General features: G+C 44.0%; 1 protein-coding gene across 11 annotated transcripts in view; it reads right to left on the bottom strand.

The window, feature by feature from the left end:
* The window catches only part of RIPOR2 (RHO family interacting cell polarization regulator 2), a gene marked incomplete at both ends in the record, with an annotated part of 209,797 nt that overhangs the window by 53,864 nt on the left and 136,854 nt on the right, over positions 1-19,079 (bottom strand). For 10 of the 11 annotated variants that reach the window (XM_080917673.1, XM_080917677.1, XM_080917671.1 and 7 more), the window contains one exon: positions 518-644. In XM_080917673.1, the coding sequence (XP_080773799.1) occupies positions 518-644 (127 nt within the window). Of the gene's footprint in view, positions 1-517; positions 647-19,079 lie in introns of all 11 variants that reach the window. The other variant, XM_080917675.1, reaches the window with a different exon arrangement.

Raw genomic sequence — 19,079 nt, 5'->3', positions numbered from 1 at the left:
GACCCGTGTTGGGAATCCCTTCTCCCTGAGGGAGCAGCCACACAGGAGGTATAGTACAGAATAGAGTTTATTCAGGGCATGGGGAGGAGTTAAGAGGGTAGTAGAGGCAGAGAGAAGAAAAGACAGTAGAGAAGCAGAGGCTAGCTGTGAGCATGTGGAGAGAGAGGAAAAGAATGGGGACAGGAGGGACAAGTGGGAAATAGCAAGAGCTGGAGAGCAAGAGAGCAAGAGAAAGAGGAGGGGCAAGCAGCCCTTTTTTCTAGGGCCAGGTAACTGGGGTGGAGCATACCTGGCTGTTGCCAGGTAACTGTGAGGTGGGGTTTACAGAATCCCAACAAAGACATTAGCTTACACACACACACACACACACACACACACACACACACACATGCACACATGCACACACACACTCATGCATCAGCAAGGCACACACAGCCCCTTTCTGCTGACCCCAGGAGGAGCACCCCAGGAGGAGCACCCCAGGAGGAGCACCCCAGGAGGAGCACCCAGCACTCGCCTGGATCGCCTTTCTTGCAGCCCACTAAACCCTGCGAAGGACTGGCTCCGGATGATGCCATTGGGCCCGCCGGGAGAGAAGGACTGGGATCCCACCAGCATGATTTCCGGGAGTCTGGTTGGCAGTCCTGTAGACAGAGGGAAAACCATGGTGACTGCCAGGCAGGTACACACAGAAACACCGAGCTTATCAACATTAGGAGCTGTGACAAGGTGAAATGTCTCCCAAGATCCTGGTCATGAGATGCTTTTGAGTCTTTCCTAAAAAGATCCTCAACCATTCAGACCAAAGTAAATACAAACACACGAAATTGCTGCTACTTAGGTTTCCTTTGGGGTTGGGGGTGTATGTGTATTTGATGCACGTATGTTTGCATATGTTTGTGTATGCATGTAGACACTCAAGGTTGATCATGGGTCCATTTTACTCTTGTGGCAGAGTCTCTTGAATGTAGAAATTGACTACATGGCAGGTGTACTTAGCCAGCTTGCTCCAAGAATCCTGTTCTCGACTTCCCAGTGCTGGGATTATAGGGCAGCTGCTATGCCTGCCTAGCATTCATGTGCCTTCTGGTGACTGACACTTCATCCTCAAACCTGCCAGTGTTTTATCCACTGAGTCATTCCCTATCTCCCTAACCCAATGTAGAATTCCATTTTCTATGTTCTTTCCCCTCCTTCCTCCCTTCCTCCTTTCCTCTCTCCCTTTCTTCTTTTCTCCCATCTATTTCCTGTTCTTTTCTCCCTTCCTTCCTCTTCTACATTAGTGATGGCTCAGTCCATTCAGGTACGGCAGCACTGCACAGATAAGCCACCATCAATGTTTGAGATAGTCCAACCTGAACTGAAAGCATAGCCAGGCCTGCAGATGGGATTTTCTACGTGTAAGGCTGACAATCCGAGGTTTCTTTGAAGATAAACTTAGTGAAACTCTTCTGCCCTTTCTCTCCTTCTTTTGACAGGTAAGTCCCACTGCATTGTCTGGGAAGATAAGGACCGAAGGAGAGTGCACAGAAGACGTGATAATCTGGGTTAGATAAGAACACCAGAGAGGTAGGAGTGCTCAATCCTCTTTGATCCCTTCTTCGGTTCTGTTGGCTTTGTGAAGCTTCCCTGTGACAGACCAAGGAGACGGTGTCAAGCGCAACTTCAGCTGGACAGAAGCCCAAGGTTAGTCTCCCCAAGGGACTGCCCTAGAACTGTGAGGTAACTCTATCCGCTGTCAACCAGACAGCTTCAGAGCATGCACCCTTGTCTCAGCAGGTGATGTCATCCCTGGCAGGGGCTGAGCTCACAGGAACAGGACAGTGTACACATTGAAACTCCAAAGGTAGACACACACCAATTAGTGTGTTTGGGAACTGTCGCTCATTATTCTTTAAGGACCCTAGGAGAAAGAGAGACCAGCTAAACCCTCAGAGAGCAGACTCCCTCCACATTGTCACAGGGGTTTAAATCTCTACACCTCTGGGAGAAATGTGCCTTATTCCTGGGGGACGAGGTGCTCACTCACAGGGGGGTCAGTCTGGGGATGGGTGACAGTAGGCTGGCTTTTCCATGGGATGGGACAAACACCTCATAGCTGCCTAAGGCAGAAGGGATTCTCTCAAATTTCAAATGTAATGAGATAGAACTATGGAAGTTTGAGTTTAAAAGACACAAACAAGACATACAATTTCATCATACTTAAATCCTAGCACAGGGAACAATGGTGCCGTCCAGGTGTAAGCCCCACTTTTTCTATGCAGCAAGTTCTAGGCCAGCCAGGACTGCACAGTTAGATCCTGCCTGCAATTCCAACTGCTGTGAGTTCAAAGTCACCCTGGGTGGCTTACTGAGTTCTAGGCTGGTCTGGGCTACATAGTGAGACTCCCTCTCAAAATACCATACCATACCATACCAAAACATACATACATCCATAATACATACACACACACACACACACACACACACACACATACATTTCGAGAAACTCTGAGACACTTAAATATTTTAAATAGTGCAATGGCTATTCCTGGTTGGGTCAACTTGACTCTATCTAGAATGAGCTACAATCCAGAATTGGAAGGCTCACCTGTGATCCAGATCTTGAGGCTGGAAGACACAGTTTCTGACCTGGATCTTGACATGGAGATCTTGAGGCATAGTGACTATGAAAAGTTTAGGCCCGGGCAAGGTACTACATGTAGTACATGGTTTTAATCTCCGAGTTCAAGGCCAGCCTGGGACAAAGCAGGTACTAGACCCATGTGTGGTGGCACACACCTGTAATCTGGGCCACATCTTCTGCTGGTCACCTATATAGGGACTTTGGAAAAAGAAAGTTCTCTCTTCTTCACCGATTTCGTTTTCTTGCCAGCACATCTTTTGGAAACTACTTCTATAGAAGACCAGCTGAAAAAACTAGCCTCATGGGACTGAGCAACTACGAGACTCTTGGACTTCTCATTCACGGCTGTCCATTATTGGGGAGTTGGACTATAGACTGTAAGTCATCATAATACATTGCCTTAATATACAGAGACACCTATGATTCTAGAGAACCCCGACTATTACACATAGCTTAGTGTTTGTTTGCTGGACTGTGCACGGAAATGAGGCTGTTCTTGGTTACTCCATATTAGCCCCAACGCTCACAGAAAAGCCAAGTTTCTTGAATCTCTCAACAAATTCTCACAATTGCTCTCAGTGGCCCTTAGGTGTCTGTATACATTTCAGTGAAGACATGGTCCTTGGGCTCATGGTGCTTTATTTCTCCTGCAAACTTCTAAGAGTCGTCAGGAAGCACCATGGCCCAGGTTCTGTCTTCACTCCATTGGGTTTTGTTAGTTTTGCTTTGGTGCTGGACATTGAACCCAGAACCCCACATCTGAATAAATCTCAATTTGACAAATCTTTAAATTTTTATGTTATTATTTTATTTGTATGTTTTTTTTGGTCTTTTTGTCTTTGAGTATGTCTGTGTATATTTTGCTTTTTTGCCAGGCTCTAAGCCTCAGGCTTTCTAGGATAATCAATACAGGCAACATTCTGTTTACACGATTGTTCCAAAGGCCCCCCAGGTGATTCTGATCTAGTAGAGTTGTGAAGATACTGCCTTAGAATTGCAGTCAGTTGCACTAAAAGAATTTGCAACAAAAGAACTAGAGATGGAGGGAATCCCATCCTACTGGATACAATGTAAAACTTACAATGTTACAATGAAACAAAATCAAAAGGTTTTCTTGAATTTTATTCTTCATTTTATTTTTATCTCATATTCATTGGCTTATTTTGAGGCTGGATATTGCTATATCTCTCTATGTGGCCCAGACTTGGCCTCAGCCTCCTGAACGCTGGACCATGAGCACCATGCCTGGCTTGTTATTCAGTCTTAAGTCCCTGTCTGCAAAATTCTGGTGTCAATTAGGTGAGTGAAATGCTAACTTATAAGAGTTGTGTCCCAAGACAGTGTGATCTGCTCATTTCTCCTCTCTGTCACAGGAAGGAAAGCATCTAAGAGCAGGTGCTTGTGAAGGATTTTAAGATGTGCATGCACTGGAAGTTGAAATATTACTCAGAAACGTTTTCCTGACTTCTCGTAGGGGATGTGTGACTGTTAGGAGTGTGGCTGGCAAGACTCATCTCTTATAATCCAGCAGTGGTCATGATCATGTACCAGGAAAGAATGTGTGAGCTGGCTTAAGTTGAAATCTCTACCCGTCTATCAGTTCCCCTGCTCAACCCTACATGCCCACATGCACATATGCATGCACGTATGCATGTATATACACCTACACTTGCTGTGTAGTAGAGGCTGACTTTGACCTTTGACCTCCTGGACCTTCTGCAGCCACCTCTTCAGTACGGGGATTGCAGGTGGGCACCAGCATGCCTGTCTAGGGTGACAGTTCTTTGCTACATCTCTTTCAGCTTCTACAGCCTTCGGTCTGTGGAAATGACCTTGCGACTCTGCATCTTTGAGCATCTTTTTAGTCACTCCCCTCCTACTCTGGATATTCGAATGTCACATCTGAATGTGAACTCTCTCCCATGGACAAATGCACTTGAAAATTGGTCTCCAGCTAGTGGCACCATTTTGGAAGGTTGATGAACTTTCGGGAGGTGGCGCCTCACTGGAGGAAGTGGGATTTGATAGCTTGATTCTCCACTTCCTGTTTGGCTCTACTTCCTGTTTGGCTCTTCACTTCCTGTTTGGCTCTTCACTTCCTGTTTGGCTCTCCACTTCCTGTTTGGCTCTCCACTTCCTGTTTGGCTCTCCACTTCCTGTTTGGCTCTGCTTCCAGACCTGAGGCACATGTGACTGTCACTATGTCTCTACCCTGCCCCATGAGCTATAAACTTCTGTAAGTTGCTTTGTGTCAGGTATTTGATTAGTGCAAGAAGAAACTCGACCGGCCCATCAGTGTGCTCTGCCTTCAGAAAGCTCTCTGCCTTCCTATGAAGTCCTGCAAGTTTACTCGGTTTCTTTACATGATCTTCTCTACTATCCAACATAGTGTAAGATTCTGAGCATTTGACTACCCACCCCGGAGTAATTTGCATTTTGATAGCAGATACTCCATTGGGCCAAATGTCTTAACTTAAAAAAAAAAGTCCTAGCAGAGTTGCGGTGCCACTGTTGGAAGAGACACGTGGCAGTGTGAAAATGTAAAACTCATCATTTTACGTGGCTTGAGGGAAATACCTAAGAGCACAGAGAGGCACATACGAGACATTTGTTCCAGGTCATGCTTGTAACACTGAGAAATAGTGTCTGTGCTAATTAATAGGCCTAGTGAAGTGCTTGCCTATCATTCACAAGACCCTGAGCTCAATGCTCAGCATCATACATATACACAAATCATCACGGATGTGGTGAGCACACTCTGGCATAACCACCAAGGTAGAGAGTCATTTCAGTGGAGGTTATGGCCAGCGGTATGTGCCAGTAATCCCAGCACCGGGAAGCTGGAGCAGGAGGAGTGAATTCAAGGCCTGTCTTGGGTTCTATAGTAAGATCCTGTCTCAAACGCAGTAATAATACTCACCTGTCATATAATTTTCCTAAAGAAAGAACTCTAGGACACAGTAGGCAACAGTATAACCCCAGGAATGGTAAAAATGAAACCTTAGGAAACTATGTACATTGGTGGAAAAGTTGAGGAGTCATAGACAGTTGTCGATAGATAGTCAGGATTGAGTGGTAGTAGCAATATTTTGGTATTATCTGCATTATAGATGCATTACCCATGGATGCAAAACTTCTTTTCTTGAGGTTGTCTGAGATTGCAGACAATTGGAGTCGGGAGTGAAGAGAAGACAGCCTATTGCTCCCACAGATAATGTAAGATAGCCGTTGGGTGCCAACTTTAGTTTTTATTTATGTCGTAGCATAAAGAAATAGGATTTCTAAGAAACGATACAGTAGATTTCATAAATTTTGAGTAGATTCAAGCAAGTCACAATCCCCCTGATGTCCTTATTTTGAATTATGTAACAACTTCCTGACTTCCATTCAAAAGACCGTCAGAGATTATGCCAGATCTACATTTCTAAGCTTCATCAAAGCATTTCCAATAAGCAAAACGCCTTTCATGCACACAAATCACCAGCAGATTAACAGATTCGCTTTTGGATGCTTTTTTTCATCTTCAGGACTGCTGGGGTTTTCAAAAAGACATCTTGGGGCTGGAGGGATGTCTCAGCTGTTCTGAACACTGGTTACTCTTCAAGAGGACCAGGGTTTGAGCCCCAGCACCCATAATGATAACTCCAGTACCAGGGATTGGATTCCCTCTTCTGGCCCCTTGGAACACTGCATGTATGTAGTATACATACATGTATGTCTGTGATATATATCTTTGTGTGTGTGTGTATACAGGCAGGCCAAACACTCATATTTATAAAAGTAATAAAAAATTTTTAAAAGACTGCTCTTTCTGGAAATTAAAGCTGAATCAATGTTCATCTTCCTGTATTAAAACCCAGAAAAGGGTTTTCGTGTTTAGAGAGATAGCTCAGCAGCAACTAAGGGCGATTGCTTTTCTTCCAGAGGAGTTTTATTTCCAGCACCTGCACTATGTGGCTTATAGCTACCTGTAACTCCAGCTCCAGGGTACCTGGTGTTCTCTTTTGGTATCAACACACACACACACACACACACACACATCTTTTGAAATTAAGATGATGAGATTTTTTTGCACATTCTCCTATAATCGCTGTGACATCATTGGCCACTCCTCAACCTACACATTGAGTCAGAAGGAGTCTTATCAGGCAAATTCGGGACAAGAGCACCGGGACAGGAGGTAGAGGAGAGGAGAGGTTGAGGCAGATGGTAGAAGATTAAAGTGGCCAGCTGATTTTCTCTTACCCCACCAAGTCTTACATTGTGATTGGTCCAAAAAGGACAGGTAATAAAACTAATGAAATTTAGGGCTACCTGGAGAACTTAGAAATAACCTGATGTCAAAGAGCCAGTTATGGGAATCACCGTTGGAAGGCTGCCTGCTTAGAGACTTACTATGAAGAATGTCTGTCAAAGTTGCCTATACAGTGTAGCCCCAAAAGTAGCTCATTAATACCACCAGAAGTGATGGGAAGATGAATGGGATTCCAGTCTGGATGACAGTTCTACTTGTGCTTTTATTAGATGGCATTCTATATACTGTATTTAGGTTAGCTTGTGTTATATTTTTCTCCTCAGATGTCAACAGCTCCTCTAGGACTAACAGGGTTAGGTATGACAAGAGGCAGATCACCAACGGACTCGCTAATACCTTCCAGGCCTGGATCTCCACACTGAGGAGCTGAAGGCAGAAATGCTTAGAGGCTTTGCTGAAGGAGAGCAAACAGCAAACCAACCAGACAGCCAGAAGGAAGGCCTTGTTGATGTAACAACACTCAATGAGGTTTATGAAGGAAAACAGGAATAGTTAGGCTTTTGCTTTTTAAAAAAAAGTTTCATAGGCATCAAAACTGTCTCCAACATCAGGAAAATATAGAAGTGCAGAAAAAGGAAAGAGAAGAAGAACCATGCTGTGCACTATGTAGCTCATTGGAATTTCTTTACTTTTTTACTTTCCCCTTTCCCTGCAAGCATGCCCATGGTACAGACTGCATGTTCACTTTTGCATGCTACTTTCCTTAGCAAGCCTTTTTTTTTTTAAGCTCTTTGGGTGGGGGGCTGGGTTCTATATATACCAACTTAAAAAGATACACACATTTTGATCTCCATAGTCCATGTTCCCCTAGTAAAAGGAAAGCCCCCTAGACTGCATTACATGTTTCTACTTTTTGACTTTAAGATGGAGAGGGTTTGGCCAAAGACAAAGGTGGGCCTTGCAAGGCTGGGGATTGGGAGGTAGCTATTCCATAGAAAGAAATGGTACATCACATGTGCACATGCTTCAGCTGTAAGATGGAACATCATGGAGTTCGAGAAGTGGTAGGTGCTTAACTTGATCACCTTGACCCTCACAGTGTTTTCCTTTTCTTCTGTAAGCAAATTCCCCGAGGACCATAAACAGATAATCACGAAACATTTATGATGAGAAAAATCAGACATCTGTGATGTCCAAGTGAGATGAGGAAGGACACCTCTGACCCTGCTAAAGCATTGCTCATGGACAAAGGTCCACTAAGGAACTAAACCTGCCAAAGCTCTGAAGCTACAGAGCTCTACAAATCAGACTGAGACCAGCCCTTGGGGACAGCGTAGCTGACAAGCTAATGATACAGAACAATTTCGTGATCAGTTCAACCGATTTCTGGAGGTCAGGGCTAGAGATACTCAGGGAAGTCCAGAGAACTTCTAGGGTATCGTAGAAGCTAGGACCTTACCGTGATAGGCTGGTGTGTGGCTGATCATGGAGCTCTTACCTAGAATGTGCAAAGCCTCAGGTTTTACATTCTACAATGTAGGGAAATGTAAAGAAAGATAAATACAAGTAATTAATAAACATTTTAAAATATGGGATTATGTACATTTATGTTCACACTGGAAACACAAGATGAGTTATGGCTGAGGGATTTCAGATCAATAAAGCTGATTTAAAAATCATCAATTTCTAGAAAAAAAGTCATCATTCCTTTTATAAGAGAAAGACCCAAGAAATGAGGACAAGGAAAGGAATGACTTGGGTGAGATGGATGGATGCCCCCTCTGAGTAAGGAATAACTCTAGTAAGTTGATCCTTCTCCTAATTTCCAGGCAGCACTGGAGGCACACTGATCTCTGAGTCATTTCTTCATGCCTGACAGGTCCCTCCTTTCCTAACAGTGTGCCCTTCTGTTTATGCTCTCCCACATCTTGGTCAAGAGCAGAAGTATAATTCAGTTGTCTCAATGAGCATGTGAGCTCAATGTAAATAGCCTGCTATGTTAAATGATTATGTGAAATGAATCCTAAAAATAGGTATCTACTTATTATACATCTACAAGGCACCTATTACAGGGTTGACTAATCTTTAGAGAAAGGAGATGTATTTAAGTCGTTGCCTACATTTTTAGATTTATTTTATTCTTATTATGTGTTTGGGTGTTTTGCCTGAATGTGTCTGTGAATGTGCCCTTGGAGGACAGAAGGGGGCTTTGAGTCCCCTGTAATTGGAATTACAGATGGTTGTGAGCTGCTTGTGACTTCTGGGAGACCTTGGGTCATCTGGAAGAGCAACCATCTCTCCAGCTCCCAATGCCTACTTCTTTAAAGTATTAATGCTCTAAAGTAAACCAAGGCAGTGTTGATAATTATTTCTCAAATGTCAACACTGTTAAGCAGATGACGGATTCCAACTAAGATAAGTGACAAAATGCATGGAAAAATGTATAAATGACTTTAAATAATCTCACTCCTTAGCAAGCAGATGGAGGGACCAAGGCAGGTCCCATAGATCTCTTACTCAAGTGTCACACAGGAGGAGCTATGGACTCTGTGTTTGTGAAACAGAGAAAGCAATTCTTCCTTTTATTTATTTACTTTTCTCGCCCATCCATTCATGCATTTATTCTTGTGGGGTGTGTGTGTGTGTGTGTGTGTGTGTGTGTGTGTACCAAACTCAGGCCCTTAAGCTTCACAGCAACTATCCATCGATCCATCTTGTTAGCCTGTAGTCTATTTTAATGCAAGCATCAAGCATTTCAACTGAGAAAGAAACTTCCTTCAATCTTGAAGTCAATCTCAAGACTAGTTTTTTCCCTAAACCACAGATATCTACTCAGATGGGAAGGCTTCTGCTTAGAAATACAGAGAGGATGGAGAGAGAACACAGTTGGTAAAGTGCTTTAGATACAAGTGCTAAACCTGAGTTTTATTCACAGAACTCACACAAAATGCCAGCCACGGTGATGTACTTATAAGAGGTGCTGGGGACACAGAGGCAGGTGGATCTTTGAGGCTTGCTCTTCAGTTAGCCCAGATGAACCGGTAAGCCATTTTCTGACTATTGCCTCAGTCAGTTATAAACAACCACAATGGTGGCATACGGCCATCTTTGAATCCTATCATTTTTTTTTATATGTAAGAAGGGCCTTTTCTTACTACTTACAGTCACTACTCAGTTTGTTGTTAATGTGAACCCATGGACTTTTGTTTTCAATGGGTTATAATCTACTACTATCACCTTAAGAAAGAACCAACTGGTTTTGTTTGTTTGTTTTTTGATACAGGGTCTCACTGTGTATCCTGGGCTGGTCCTGAGTGTACAGTCCTGTTTCAGATTCCAAATGTAGGAATTACACGCATGTGCCGTCATGCCTGGCTCAGCATTGCCTGTTTCTCATTGTGTCTGTTTCTTGAAGCATTTTTCTGAGCAGCCCAGCCATAACTTAGCATCTTTGGGAACTCCCTTCATCATAATTATTTTTCTTAAATGTCTTATGTCTTTAACCAAGCGCCTTTTTTTTTTTTTTTTTTTTTTTTTTTTTTGAGGGTTTTCTTTTAGCTATCTTCGATAATCAGTACAGGGCAAGACCAAATAGACCAAAAATTCACAAGCAAACAAAAACTTGGCTTTGGGACCAGGTTGACCTGTTTCACTCTGCAAGCCCTGTTCTTTCTTGTCTTAAGTTACCAAGGTTGCTTCAAGGAGAAAAGTGCATGGTCTAGTGTGGGGCAATGATCTTTCCCATTACCTAGAATTTCATTTTGAAGGCATGCTTGCGGTTCATCAATCAAACAGAACATGCCCATTATAAGCCACAAGCATTTAATAGCTGAGAAAATGCACAGTGAGGAAGCAATGTGCTGCCCTCAGTCTCTCTCCTGAGTCCCCTCCTAAAGGTGACAGCACAATATAGTATGTGGAAGCTATTTTAAGTGTCTGCCTGAGTCATGTGAAGAGTAAAGAAAAAATGTTAAGAGCCTGTCTATTCATTGGGTTAGTCAAATGTAGGAACTTCTAGATAATTGGCCATGCTTCAGCCCTGGGGAAAATGACAATTCTGCTCCTTCTTCCGTTCTGGTGGATTAAATAAATGCAGGGAGCAGCAGCTGGCCTCACGATAATTAGACGAGAAATGATTCAGGACACAAAACCCACTTAAATCTCTAGAGGGGTTGGGCTGATTTTGACTAATGTTGGCATTACTCATTTTAAAATGCAAAGCCTAGAACACTCACAGGACTTCAGAGCACACAGTGCACATCAAAGCGGGTTTGAAAACAAGAGCATTTTTCACTTAAAGGAGGCTCAGGCTGTCTGTAATAATAAGTAATTTCTCCCCCCCCCCGCCTTCTTTTAAAACTGTAGTATCAAAAGGGGAAGGTGTCTTGGTGGTTTTGGAGACAGCTTGGCTGATCCTGCTGAGAGAAAAACACAACCACTATGTCCCCCTCCCCTTTTTGATCATCAGATTGAAAAACAACATTCTGGTGTAGAAGAAATTCGGCTCCTCCCAGAGTATCTGCGTTCAGACTGATCATCCCTAGGGCTTGGCGACTCCTTTAGGTTGTGGTTTCTTTTAACAACCTCAAAATGATACAGACATGTTCTCTTTGGATTTACTAAAATTATCATTAAAAAAAAAAACCAAAAAATAGTGCCTATGTTTTATTGTTCTCACCAGAATTGAGCTCCATCTTTGAAACATCAGATAGAAACAGCTGTTGTGCTCTATGAGAACTTGCCCAACAGTGTGTTTAGGGTTAGACTTGCATATTGTGGGGTTGACAAAGACTGGCATTCATTAATGGGCACAGAGTCCGGTTCTTATACATAAAGCTACATGCTATATTTCATATGAGAGGATGGACAGGAAATCTTTTTAGAGTAGGTACATAAAATCAAACTGATAGATTTTTCATAGGACCCACTAGTTTTTCTGTGGTCATACTTTTTTTCATGTCCTCTTAGTTTTCTATGTCACATTATGCATTTATTCTTAGAGAGTTTTATATATGTACACATATGTATTAGAACTGTAGACACTCCTCTCCCCAACTACATCAGGCAGCCCACAACAAGTCCCCCTTGCAACGTCTTTATCGTCCTTTTCTTCCTGAAGATTTATTATTTGATTTATACGTGTGAGTGCATAAGCACATATTTGTAGGTGCCCTTGAAGGTCTGAAGAGGGCATCAAATCCCTTAGAGCTAACGTCACAGACATTTGTCAGGTACCTGACACAGGTGCTGGGGTCTAACTCTGGTTCTCATGACTGAGCAGCAAATGCTCTTAACTGTTGAACCATCTCTCCAGCTCCCTCCTCCTCCTCCTTCTCCTTCTCCTCCTCATCCTCTTATTTTCAGTCACTGAGTCCCACTAGTGCTGCCTGTCTGTGCATAACTGTAGACCTCTCACTGGAGCATGGGCAACTTACACATGGCCATCTTTCTCTTACCCACACCCCACAAAAGACTCTCCTTTGCCCACAAGCCATATGGGTATGGCCATGCTAACTCATCTTAAGTAAACTGAGTTGACAGAGGATGGACTGGTGAGTCTGTGGTGTAAACACAGTTACAACAGGGCGTGGTGATAAGGACTGACAATAGCTAGCCTAAGACAGTAAATTCAAAAGCCATTCCTGTCAAACTGGGTTAATCCATCATTTTATTCCTGTTGTTATGACAACACTTCAAAAGTAGCATCTCAATGCCAACAAGCTGCCTAATTGCAGAACAACCTACCTTCAGAATTTTGTTGGTTTTTGTTTTGTTTTTCTTTTTTGGAGACAGGTCTCACTATGTAGTTCACTATAGAACTCACTATTTAGGCTAGTCTGGTCTCATTGTCACAGAGATATATAGATCTGCCTCCTGAGAGCTGGGATTAAAGGTGCCCATCTATGCCCAACTACTTAGTCTGAGGCAGGGTTGTGCGTATGTGTGTGTCCCATCATACATCACCAGGTTCAAAGTTAAGTGGCTTCCCAGAGGCTTATACACATGCTCTCTTTGTGGTAATTTTAGCACATTAATCTGCTATAATTGGGGTGGTTTCTGCTGGCCTTTGCTGCTGCATACCAAGAAGTGGCCGGGCGCAGAACATCTGCACAGTTATTCTTGGCTGCCAAAGCCAAATTATTTATCGTTGAAATGCAGAGCAGCTATGTGCCAGAGCACAGATGATTCCCAACAGAATAATGCGCCTTCCCATTGGACAGCGAGCTTTCCAATGAGTTTTTAGTATCCTGTGTCCTGTTCAAAGGCTATGAAGCTGTAACACAGTAACAAGGCAGAAACCCAACTCTTTCTTAAGCTTTAAGAACAGTGGAGTGTAAAGGAGGAACCCAGCACCGGGTTCAATGATACTGGAAAACCCCCAGCACCAGAGACAGAAGAACACATTAGAGGGTAATTAGTGCACACGTGGAAGCCGCATTGCTTGTAGGTTGAGCTCGGAAGGCATTGTCACATTGTCTCTTGTGAGCTTACAGAATTCCTAGGCGGTCACGTCAGGCTGACACCTGAGCAAGAATACGCCTCCTTTCCCCCTTTCTTCCATGTTCATTACACACATGTGCACACGCACGTACGTGCGCACACATACATAGAGACAGACAGACAGAGACAGGGAGAGACAGGAGAAAGAGAAAGGCAGAGAAAGGGACAAAGGGAGGGAGAGAGAGAGAAAGATTGAGAGAGAGAAGAGAGAGGAAAGAGACACAGACAGAGAGAAAGAGAAAGACAGAGAAAGAGGGAGGGAGAGAAACAGAGAGACAGAGAGAGGACAGAGAGACAGAGAAACAGGAGACAGGATCCTTCTATGTAGCTATGTAGCTCAGGTTGGTTTGGAACTTGCTGTGATCCTCCTGTCTCAGCAGCCCCTCCAACACTGGGATGCCTGCCTTGCCCAGTTTTTTTTCTTTAGCCAATTTACCTAGATGGGAGCTACATTTACTTTTGTGAAATAGAAAGCTGAGGATGGCCTCTCCTAAGGCTTCTGGAAGCCCTGGTGTGCAGCAGCTCGGTCACCTCCCCGCAGCTGTCTTCAAACGGATCTGTCCAAACCTACACCATCTCCCACACTGTGGAGGCATGCCTTCGGCCCTGTGGACCACAGCAGGCCACTCAGAAGACTGCTTTTGCTTTCTGGGGACTCAGACCTCACTCAGCAATGTTCCCCCCCCTTTATTTCATCATGTCGACAAGCTAGTGAGGAGTCAGTTTGAGATGCTTGGGCATTTAATATGGTTAAGATATTAAAAAATAGGAGAGAAAGTTTACTTATTTCATTGGGTATAAAATGACATTGGAGTCATTCAAGAAAAACACATCCATAGTTTCAAAATGCACACTGAAGTGTGTACCAGGGAAATGACACGGTTTGGCTTCAAAAAACTAAAAAGATCTATCAAATAAATGTAGAAAATCTTGGACAATTTTTGTAACTAGATGAGGGATATTCAGGAATTTGCCTTCTGCATCCTGCTTATGTGCATGTTTGAGTAAGTAGTTAGTTTTATTTATTTAATCATGTGCGTGCTCCAGTGTATGTGTGCCTGTGGAAGAATGTTGGAGCCAGAGGTCTAACTTGGTGTCACGTCCCAGGAGCCACCTACCTAAGCTATGCTCCTCTCTGAGCATACCAGGGTACAGTGCACATAACAGGGGGACCAAAAATAAAGGTAATACTCGACAACATGCACTCCCAGATGTGAAGCAGGTGACAATGAATCCACAGCGATGAGGAATTTGTCTATTTTCTCTAGACAAGGAAGAAGAATTGATTTGGCCTTTTAGGTTGATGGATCAACCCTATGCAACTTCAAAGAAAACAAGAAGCCACACAGGGGGTAAAATTAGCTGGCTTTAATGATCTCCATATGCATGTAACTTTCTATTCCACGTGGGTGGACATCTGTACAAACACAGAAAACGCAGGCTTGGGACCATTGTTCTTGGACTTGGAAGAGACTAACAGGAATGGGAGCTGCCTTTAGGGAGCCCCTGACTCTGTCCCTGTCTTCCAGAAGCATGTGGGAGCTTTCTAGGACTTTAGTCACGGCTAAGAGGACACAGAAGTCTCTTGTTGACAGGGCTTGCAGAAACACACACGTTTGGAGCAGGCTGGCAATATTAAGCTAGATGACATCAGCCGTGCAAAAACTGAAATGATGTTTCTGTGTAGGGGAGTCATTGGTGCTAGCTGACAAAGGCATTCTCCTCTGTCAAAATCCACAAGAAAGAATGGCTTCTGCCTTGGTGGCCTACGAGCTGCTCATATCTCATATACCAATAAAGGGCTTCATTAATGAGCCTGGTTCTACACCGTAGCTCATGAGTGTAGCCTGCATGTTCCCAAGTACTTAGGCACCACAGCAGCCTGTGACTTGGGAGGGACAGCTATTAACATTCCTCCACACATAAGGAAACTGGTCTTTAGGCAACTGTTCTAATAAGATGGATGGCAAAACTAACACCAGACTAGCCACCATCCTGACACCCTTCATGCCCACTGTCCCGTAGCTGAGATATACAAAGCCTACCACAGCTTTCACAGTTTCGTTGTTTCTCCCCACCCCCCACCCAGGAAGGGTCTTCTGTTGTCTGAGCTGACTACATAGCCCAAGATGACCCTGACCTCCTCAATTTCCTGTCTCCACCTCTGGAGAGCTGAGATTACATGCCACCGTGCCTAGTTTTATTTTCCTGTTCCTTAAGGAGACTCTCACCCAACCTGAAATGTAGGTTGTCAACCTCCAAACTTCACCAGTCTCTACTAAGCCATTGCTTTTAGGGTTGGAGAAGACTAGGTGGGTCCTTTGTTCTTCAAGCATCCCCCACCACGAGGCTGCCTGTTAGGTATGGGTTGCCCCAGTGTGGTGATAGCAACATCTTAGATTCAGCAAAAACGAACAGGCAGTCTCTGCTGCTCAAGCGGCAATGCCCTGGTGTTAAATCCAGAAAGTCACGTGCATTCTTAGGAACTGGATTACTGGGTTTACCTGCACTGAAATATAAGGCCCCCATGTCTCAGCCACTGTCCCTCGATGTCACCAGCAAACACAAGAGCAAAGGAGCATTCTATAAACCAGCAGCAATTAGGATTTCCTGGGGGAGATTTTCTTTTTTTATGTAGCCTGAGTCTCATCCCCTGATTGCCCAATTTAGGTGATCAGGATTGGGACTCTGGTGTAAGATTTTTAAAATGTCTTCCCAGGGCTTAGATTTTCTTCATGTACACTGGCTGCAGTAAGCAGAGCCACATTTGACCTCTCGTGTCTAGTCATCTGATTCCAACCTCACCCGAGATGCTTGTAAAGTCTTTATTTGCAAGTCTTTACTAGGATTCTAGCAATTTCTGAAATGGCCCGAACCACGCTTTTGTTCTCCCGCACTATGAAGAGTGGCATTCTCAGCACCAATGGTTATAAAATCTGAATTTTGGTGAACCCAGAATCACCGAAGACTCAGTGCTCTGCAGAATCGAACATTCTGCCAATGTTTAAAGTCTCCTGTGAGTAAAGAGGCTCGTCCATTTTCTTCGTGTACAAGTTTGCCTTCACCAAGACATGGCAAAATCGTATGTATGCGAAGGGATATTTTTCAGGGTTTATGTTGTTAGTGTTTTTAATGATGTATCTTTGTGTGTGCTGAGGAGGTGATACGCTTACATGAGGACCTGTGCCCTTAGAGGTCAGAGCTGTTGGATCTGCTGGCACTGGAGTTACAGGTGATTGTGAGCGGTTAAGTGTGGGTGCCAAGGATGAAAGTAGGGGCCTCTCTCTGCAAGAGCAACATGTGTTCTTGACAACGAGTTACGTCTCCAGCCCCTAAAGGAGTTGTCTTAATACTAATCTCTTAATGATTTGTTACCAGCGTGCGTCTGATCTCTACTCTTACTTTGTGTGCCTGTATGCTCAAGGGTGCATAACTCTTCCTCTAGCAAAGAAGGCTGTGGATGGGAGAGCTTCCACAGGGCCTGTTCTGAGGTGCCATTTGTCAGGTCTTCAGTGAGCCACCCTCAGGCAGGCAGCTGACACACTCATCTTGCACGCCTCTGAAAGCTCATCCCGGATTTTGGGATTGAAAGCACTGAGGGTGTTGAAATGTGGGCGTTGAAGACAGTCAGATGGATGAGTAGAATTCAGAATGTGAACCAGGCAAATTTCTTTAAAAAAAAAAAAAAAAGACACACATTCGAGTAAGAGTGTATTCTGATCCCTAGGAGGGATAGAATTTTTCTCTGTACCAAAAATACATTATTTGTCAGGCCGGGCCTATTGTTCTCCACCCAGCAGTGCGGGCGTCCCAGCAGATGCCTTCCAACTGTTCAGACTTGGCTATTTGAGGCCGAGAGAGAAGAGGCCACCGCTTAAACAGGTGGCTGGACACAGCCAGTCCCTGCAACCTCCCCCTCCCCCCTTCTCCAGAGAGGGGGGTGACGGGGAGGGGATTACCGTGTGACACATTTAATATTCGCAGCAGGAAAGGCAAGTATCACATCTACCAACTTCACTCTCCTTGGCACTTCCAGGCTCAGCACAAAGCTTTGAAGCACACACGTTAGTCTCAGTGTATGCAAAAGCAGCTTGGCTTCACACATGCATCCAGTACCTCTCGGACTAACCACAGTCCTGTCTGTAGAGAGGCCTTGAGGTACACAGGCTTAGAGATGGCCCCAGCCAATGTCCTTAATAGCAGGTCGAGAGAGGGAGGTAGGGCAACCAAGGAAGTAGACATCTCTGCAAAGCTAAGAACACACACATAGAGGCGGAGCATCAGCTTGCAGTCACCCTATTGCTGTGAGTACTCTCCTTGGAAGAGTTCCCTCTACTTAGTTTCTCTTTTGTAAGATGTTGATGGTAACCTTTGCATCCTAATTTCTGAGGATCAGAAGAGCCCAGGCCTGTCCAGTGAAAAGCCCCCACCAAATAGATGCTCAGAGAAACCCAAGCCTGTTGGTCACATGTTCACTTTCAGCAGTCTAGGCTGCAGAGACAAAGGACCGAGCCTAGCAATGAAAGCTCTGTGCGCTGACACCTCCGTTCTGCTAATCAGGTTGGTCTTCTCAGAACTTTAAAGTGTCAAATGATAAATTCTGCGTCAGTCACGAGACCATTGGGCAGCTGTGACCTCACATCCAGGCTGGGCTCCCTGCGAGGGACTGTGGGGCTAGAGCCAACCATCTTTAACACCTCTTGTTAATAGATGCTGAAAACAAGATTTGATTATGGTGTGTAATTTTGGCTTAGATTAAATTATATTGCTTTTCCCAGAAAAGGGCAATTGATAGCCAAATATAGACATTTCTTTTTCTCTTCCTTTTTAAAATAATATTTCTTTCCCTTGTCATTTTTAGAGCTTGGGAAGAGCTTCAGGGAGAGATAAGAAAGCCAGAGTGAAGACCAGAAAACCCAGGGCTGCTGTCTTTGAACCTTGCTGTGCTTCTTTGGTTCCATTAATCTCCCTCATTGAGATGCCTCTTCACAACTCATCACTTGAAAGGTTTGCCCTCCAAGGAACTAATATATATGTTATTATACATAATGTATATTAACTGATATGTATCATTTATATCATATACCAACATATATACGAGCTCTTCCGTTATATTGAGAGAAGACTAAGGCTTGGATAGAGTTGACTTAAAAACTGGGGTTACACACCTGTCATAGCAATTTGAGGCCAGCCCTGTCTGTATACATTCCTGGCCAGCTTATTTACATACAGGCATAAATATATATATAAAGGCATATGCATTTCTGATCACAACAATTTATGTAACAACTTGCTACGTTGCTTTTTTTTTTTTTTTTTTTGGCCTGGCTGTAAGGAAGCTTAGAACAGAGCCTACAGGACCTTTGTGCTGGATCAGAGCATCCCAGCCAAGGGATCTACACTGAGCTACCTCTGCAGCCTGCAGGCTTATCGTTATTTATTGAGATAGAATCTCACTATGTACCTCGGGCTGGCCAGGAACTTGTACTATAGACAGGGCTGGCCTCAAATTCACAGCGACCCCCACTTCCTCTACTGATGACAGGTGTGTAACCCATTTTCACGACAACTTTATCCAAACCTTAGTCTCCTCTCAACACAATGAGAGAGTTTCCCAGAGGCTTTGCCAGCCTGACTCAAGTCATCAGGAAATTTCCACTGCTGCTCTTTCCTGAACCCATAATTTTTTCCAGCTGC

This window comes from Micromys minutus (genome assembly GCF_963924665.1).
Source record: "Micromys minutus genome assembly, chromosome: 6".
In the NCBI taxonomy this organism is placed as follows: Eukaryota; Metazoa; Chordata; class Mammalia; order Rodentia; family Muridae; genus Micromys; species Micromys minutus.
Note: the sequence above shows the minus strand (reverse complement) of the source record. Positions and strands in the feature narration are given on the sequence as shown.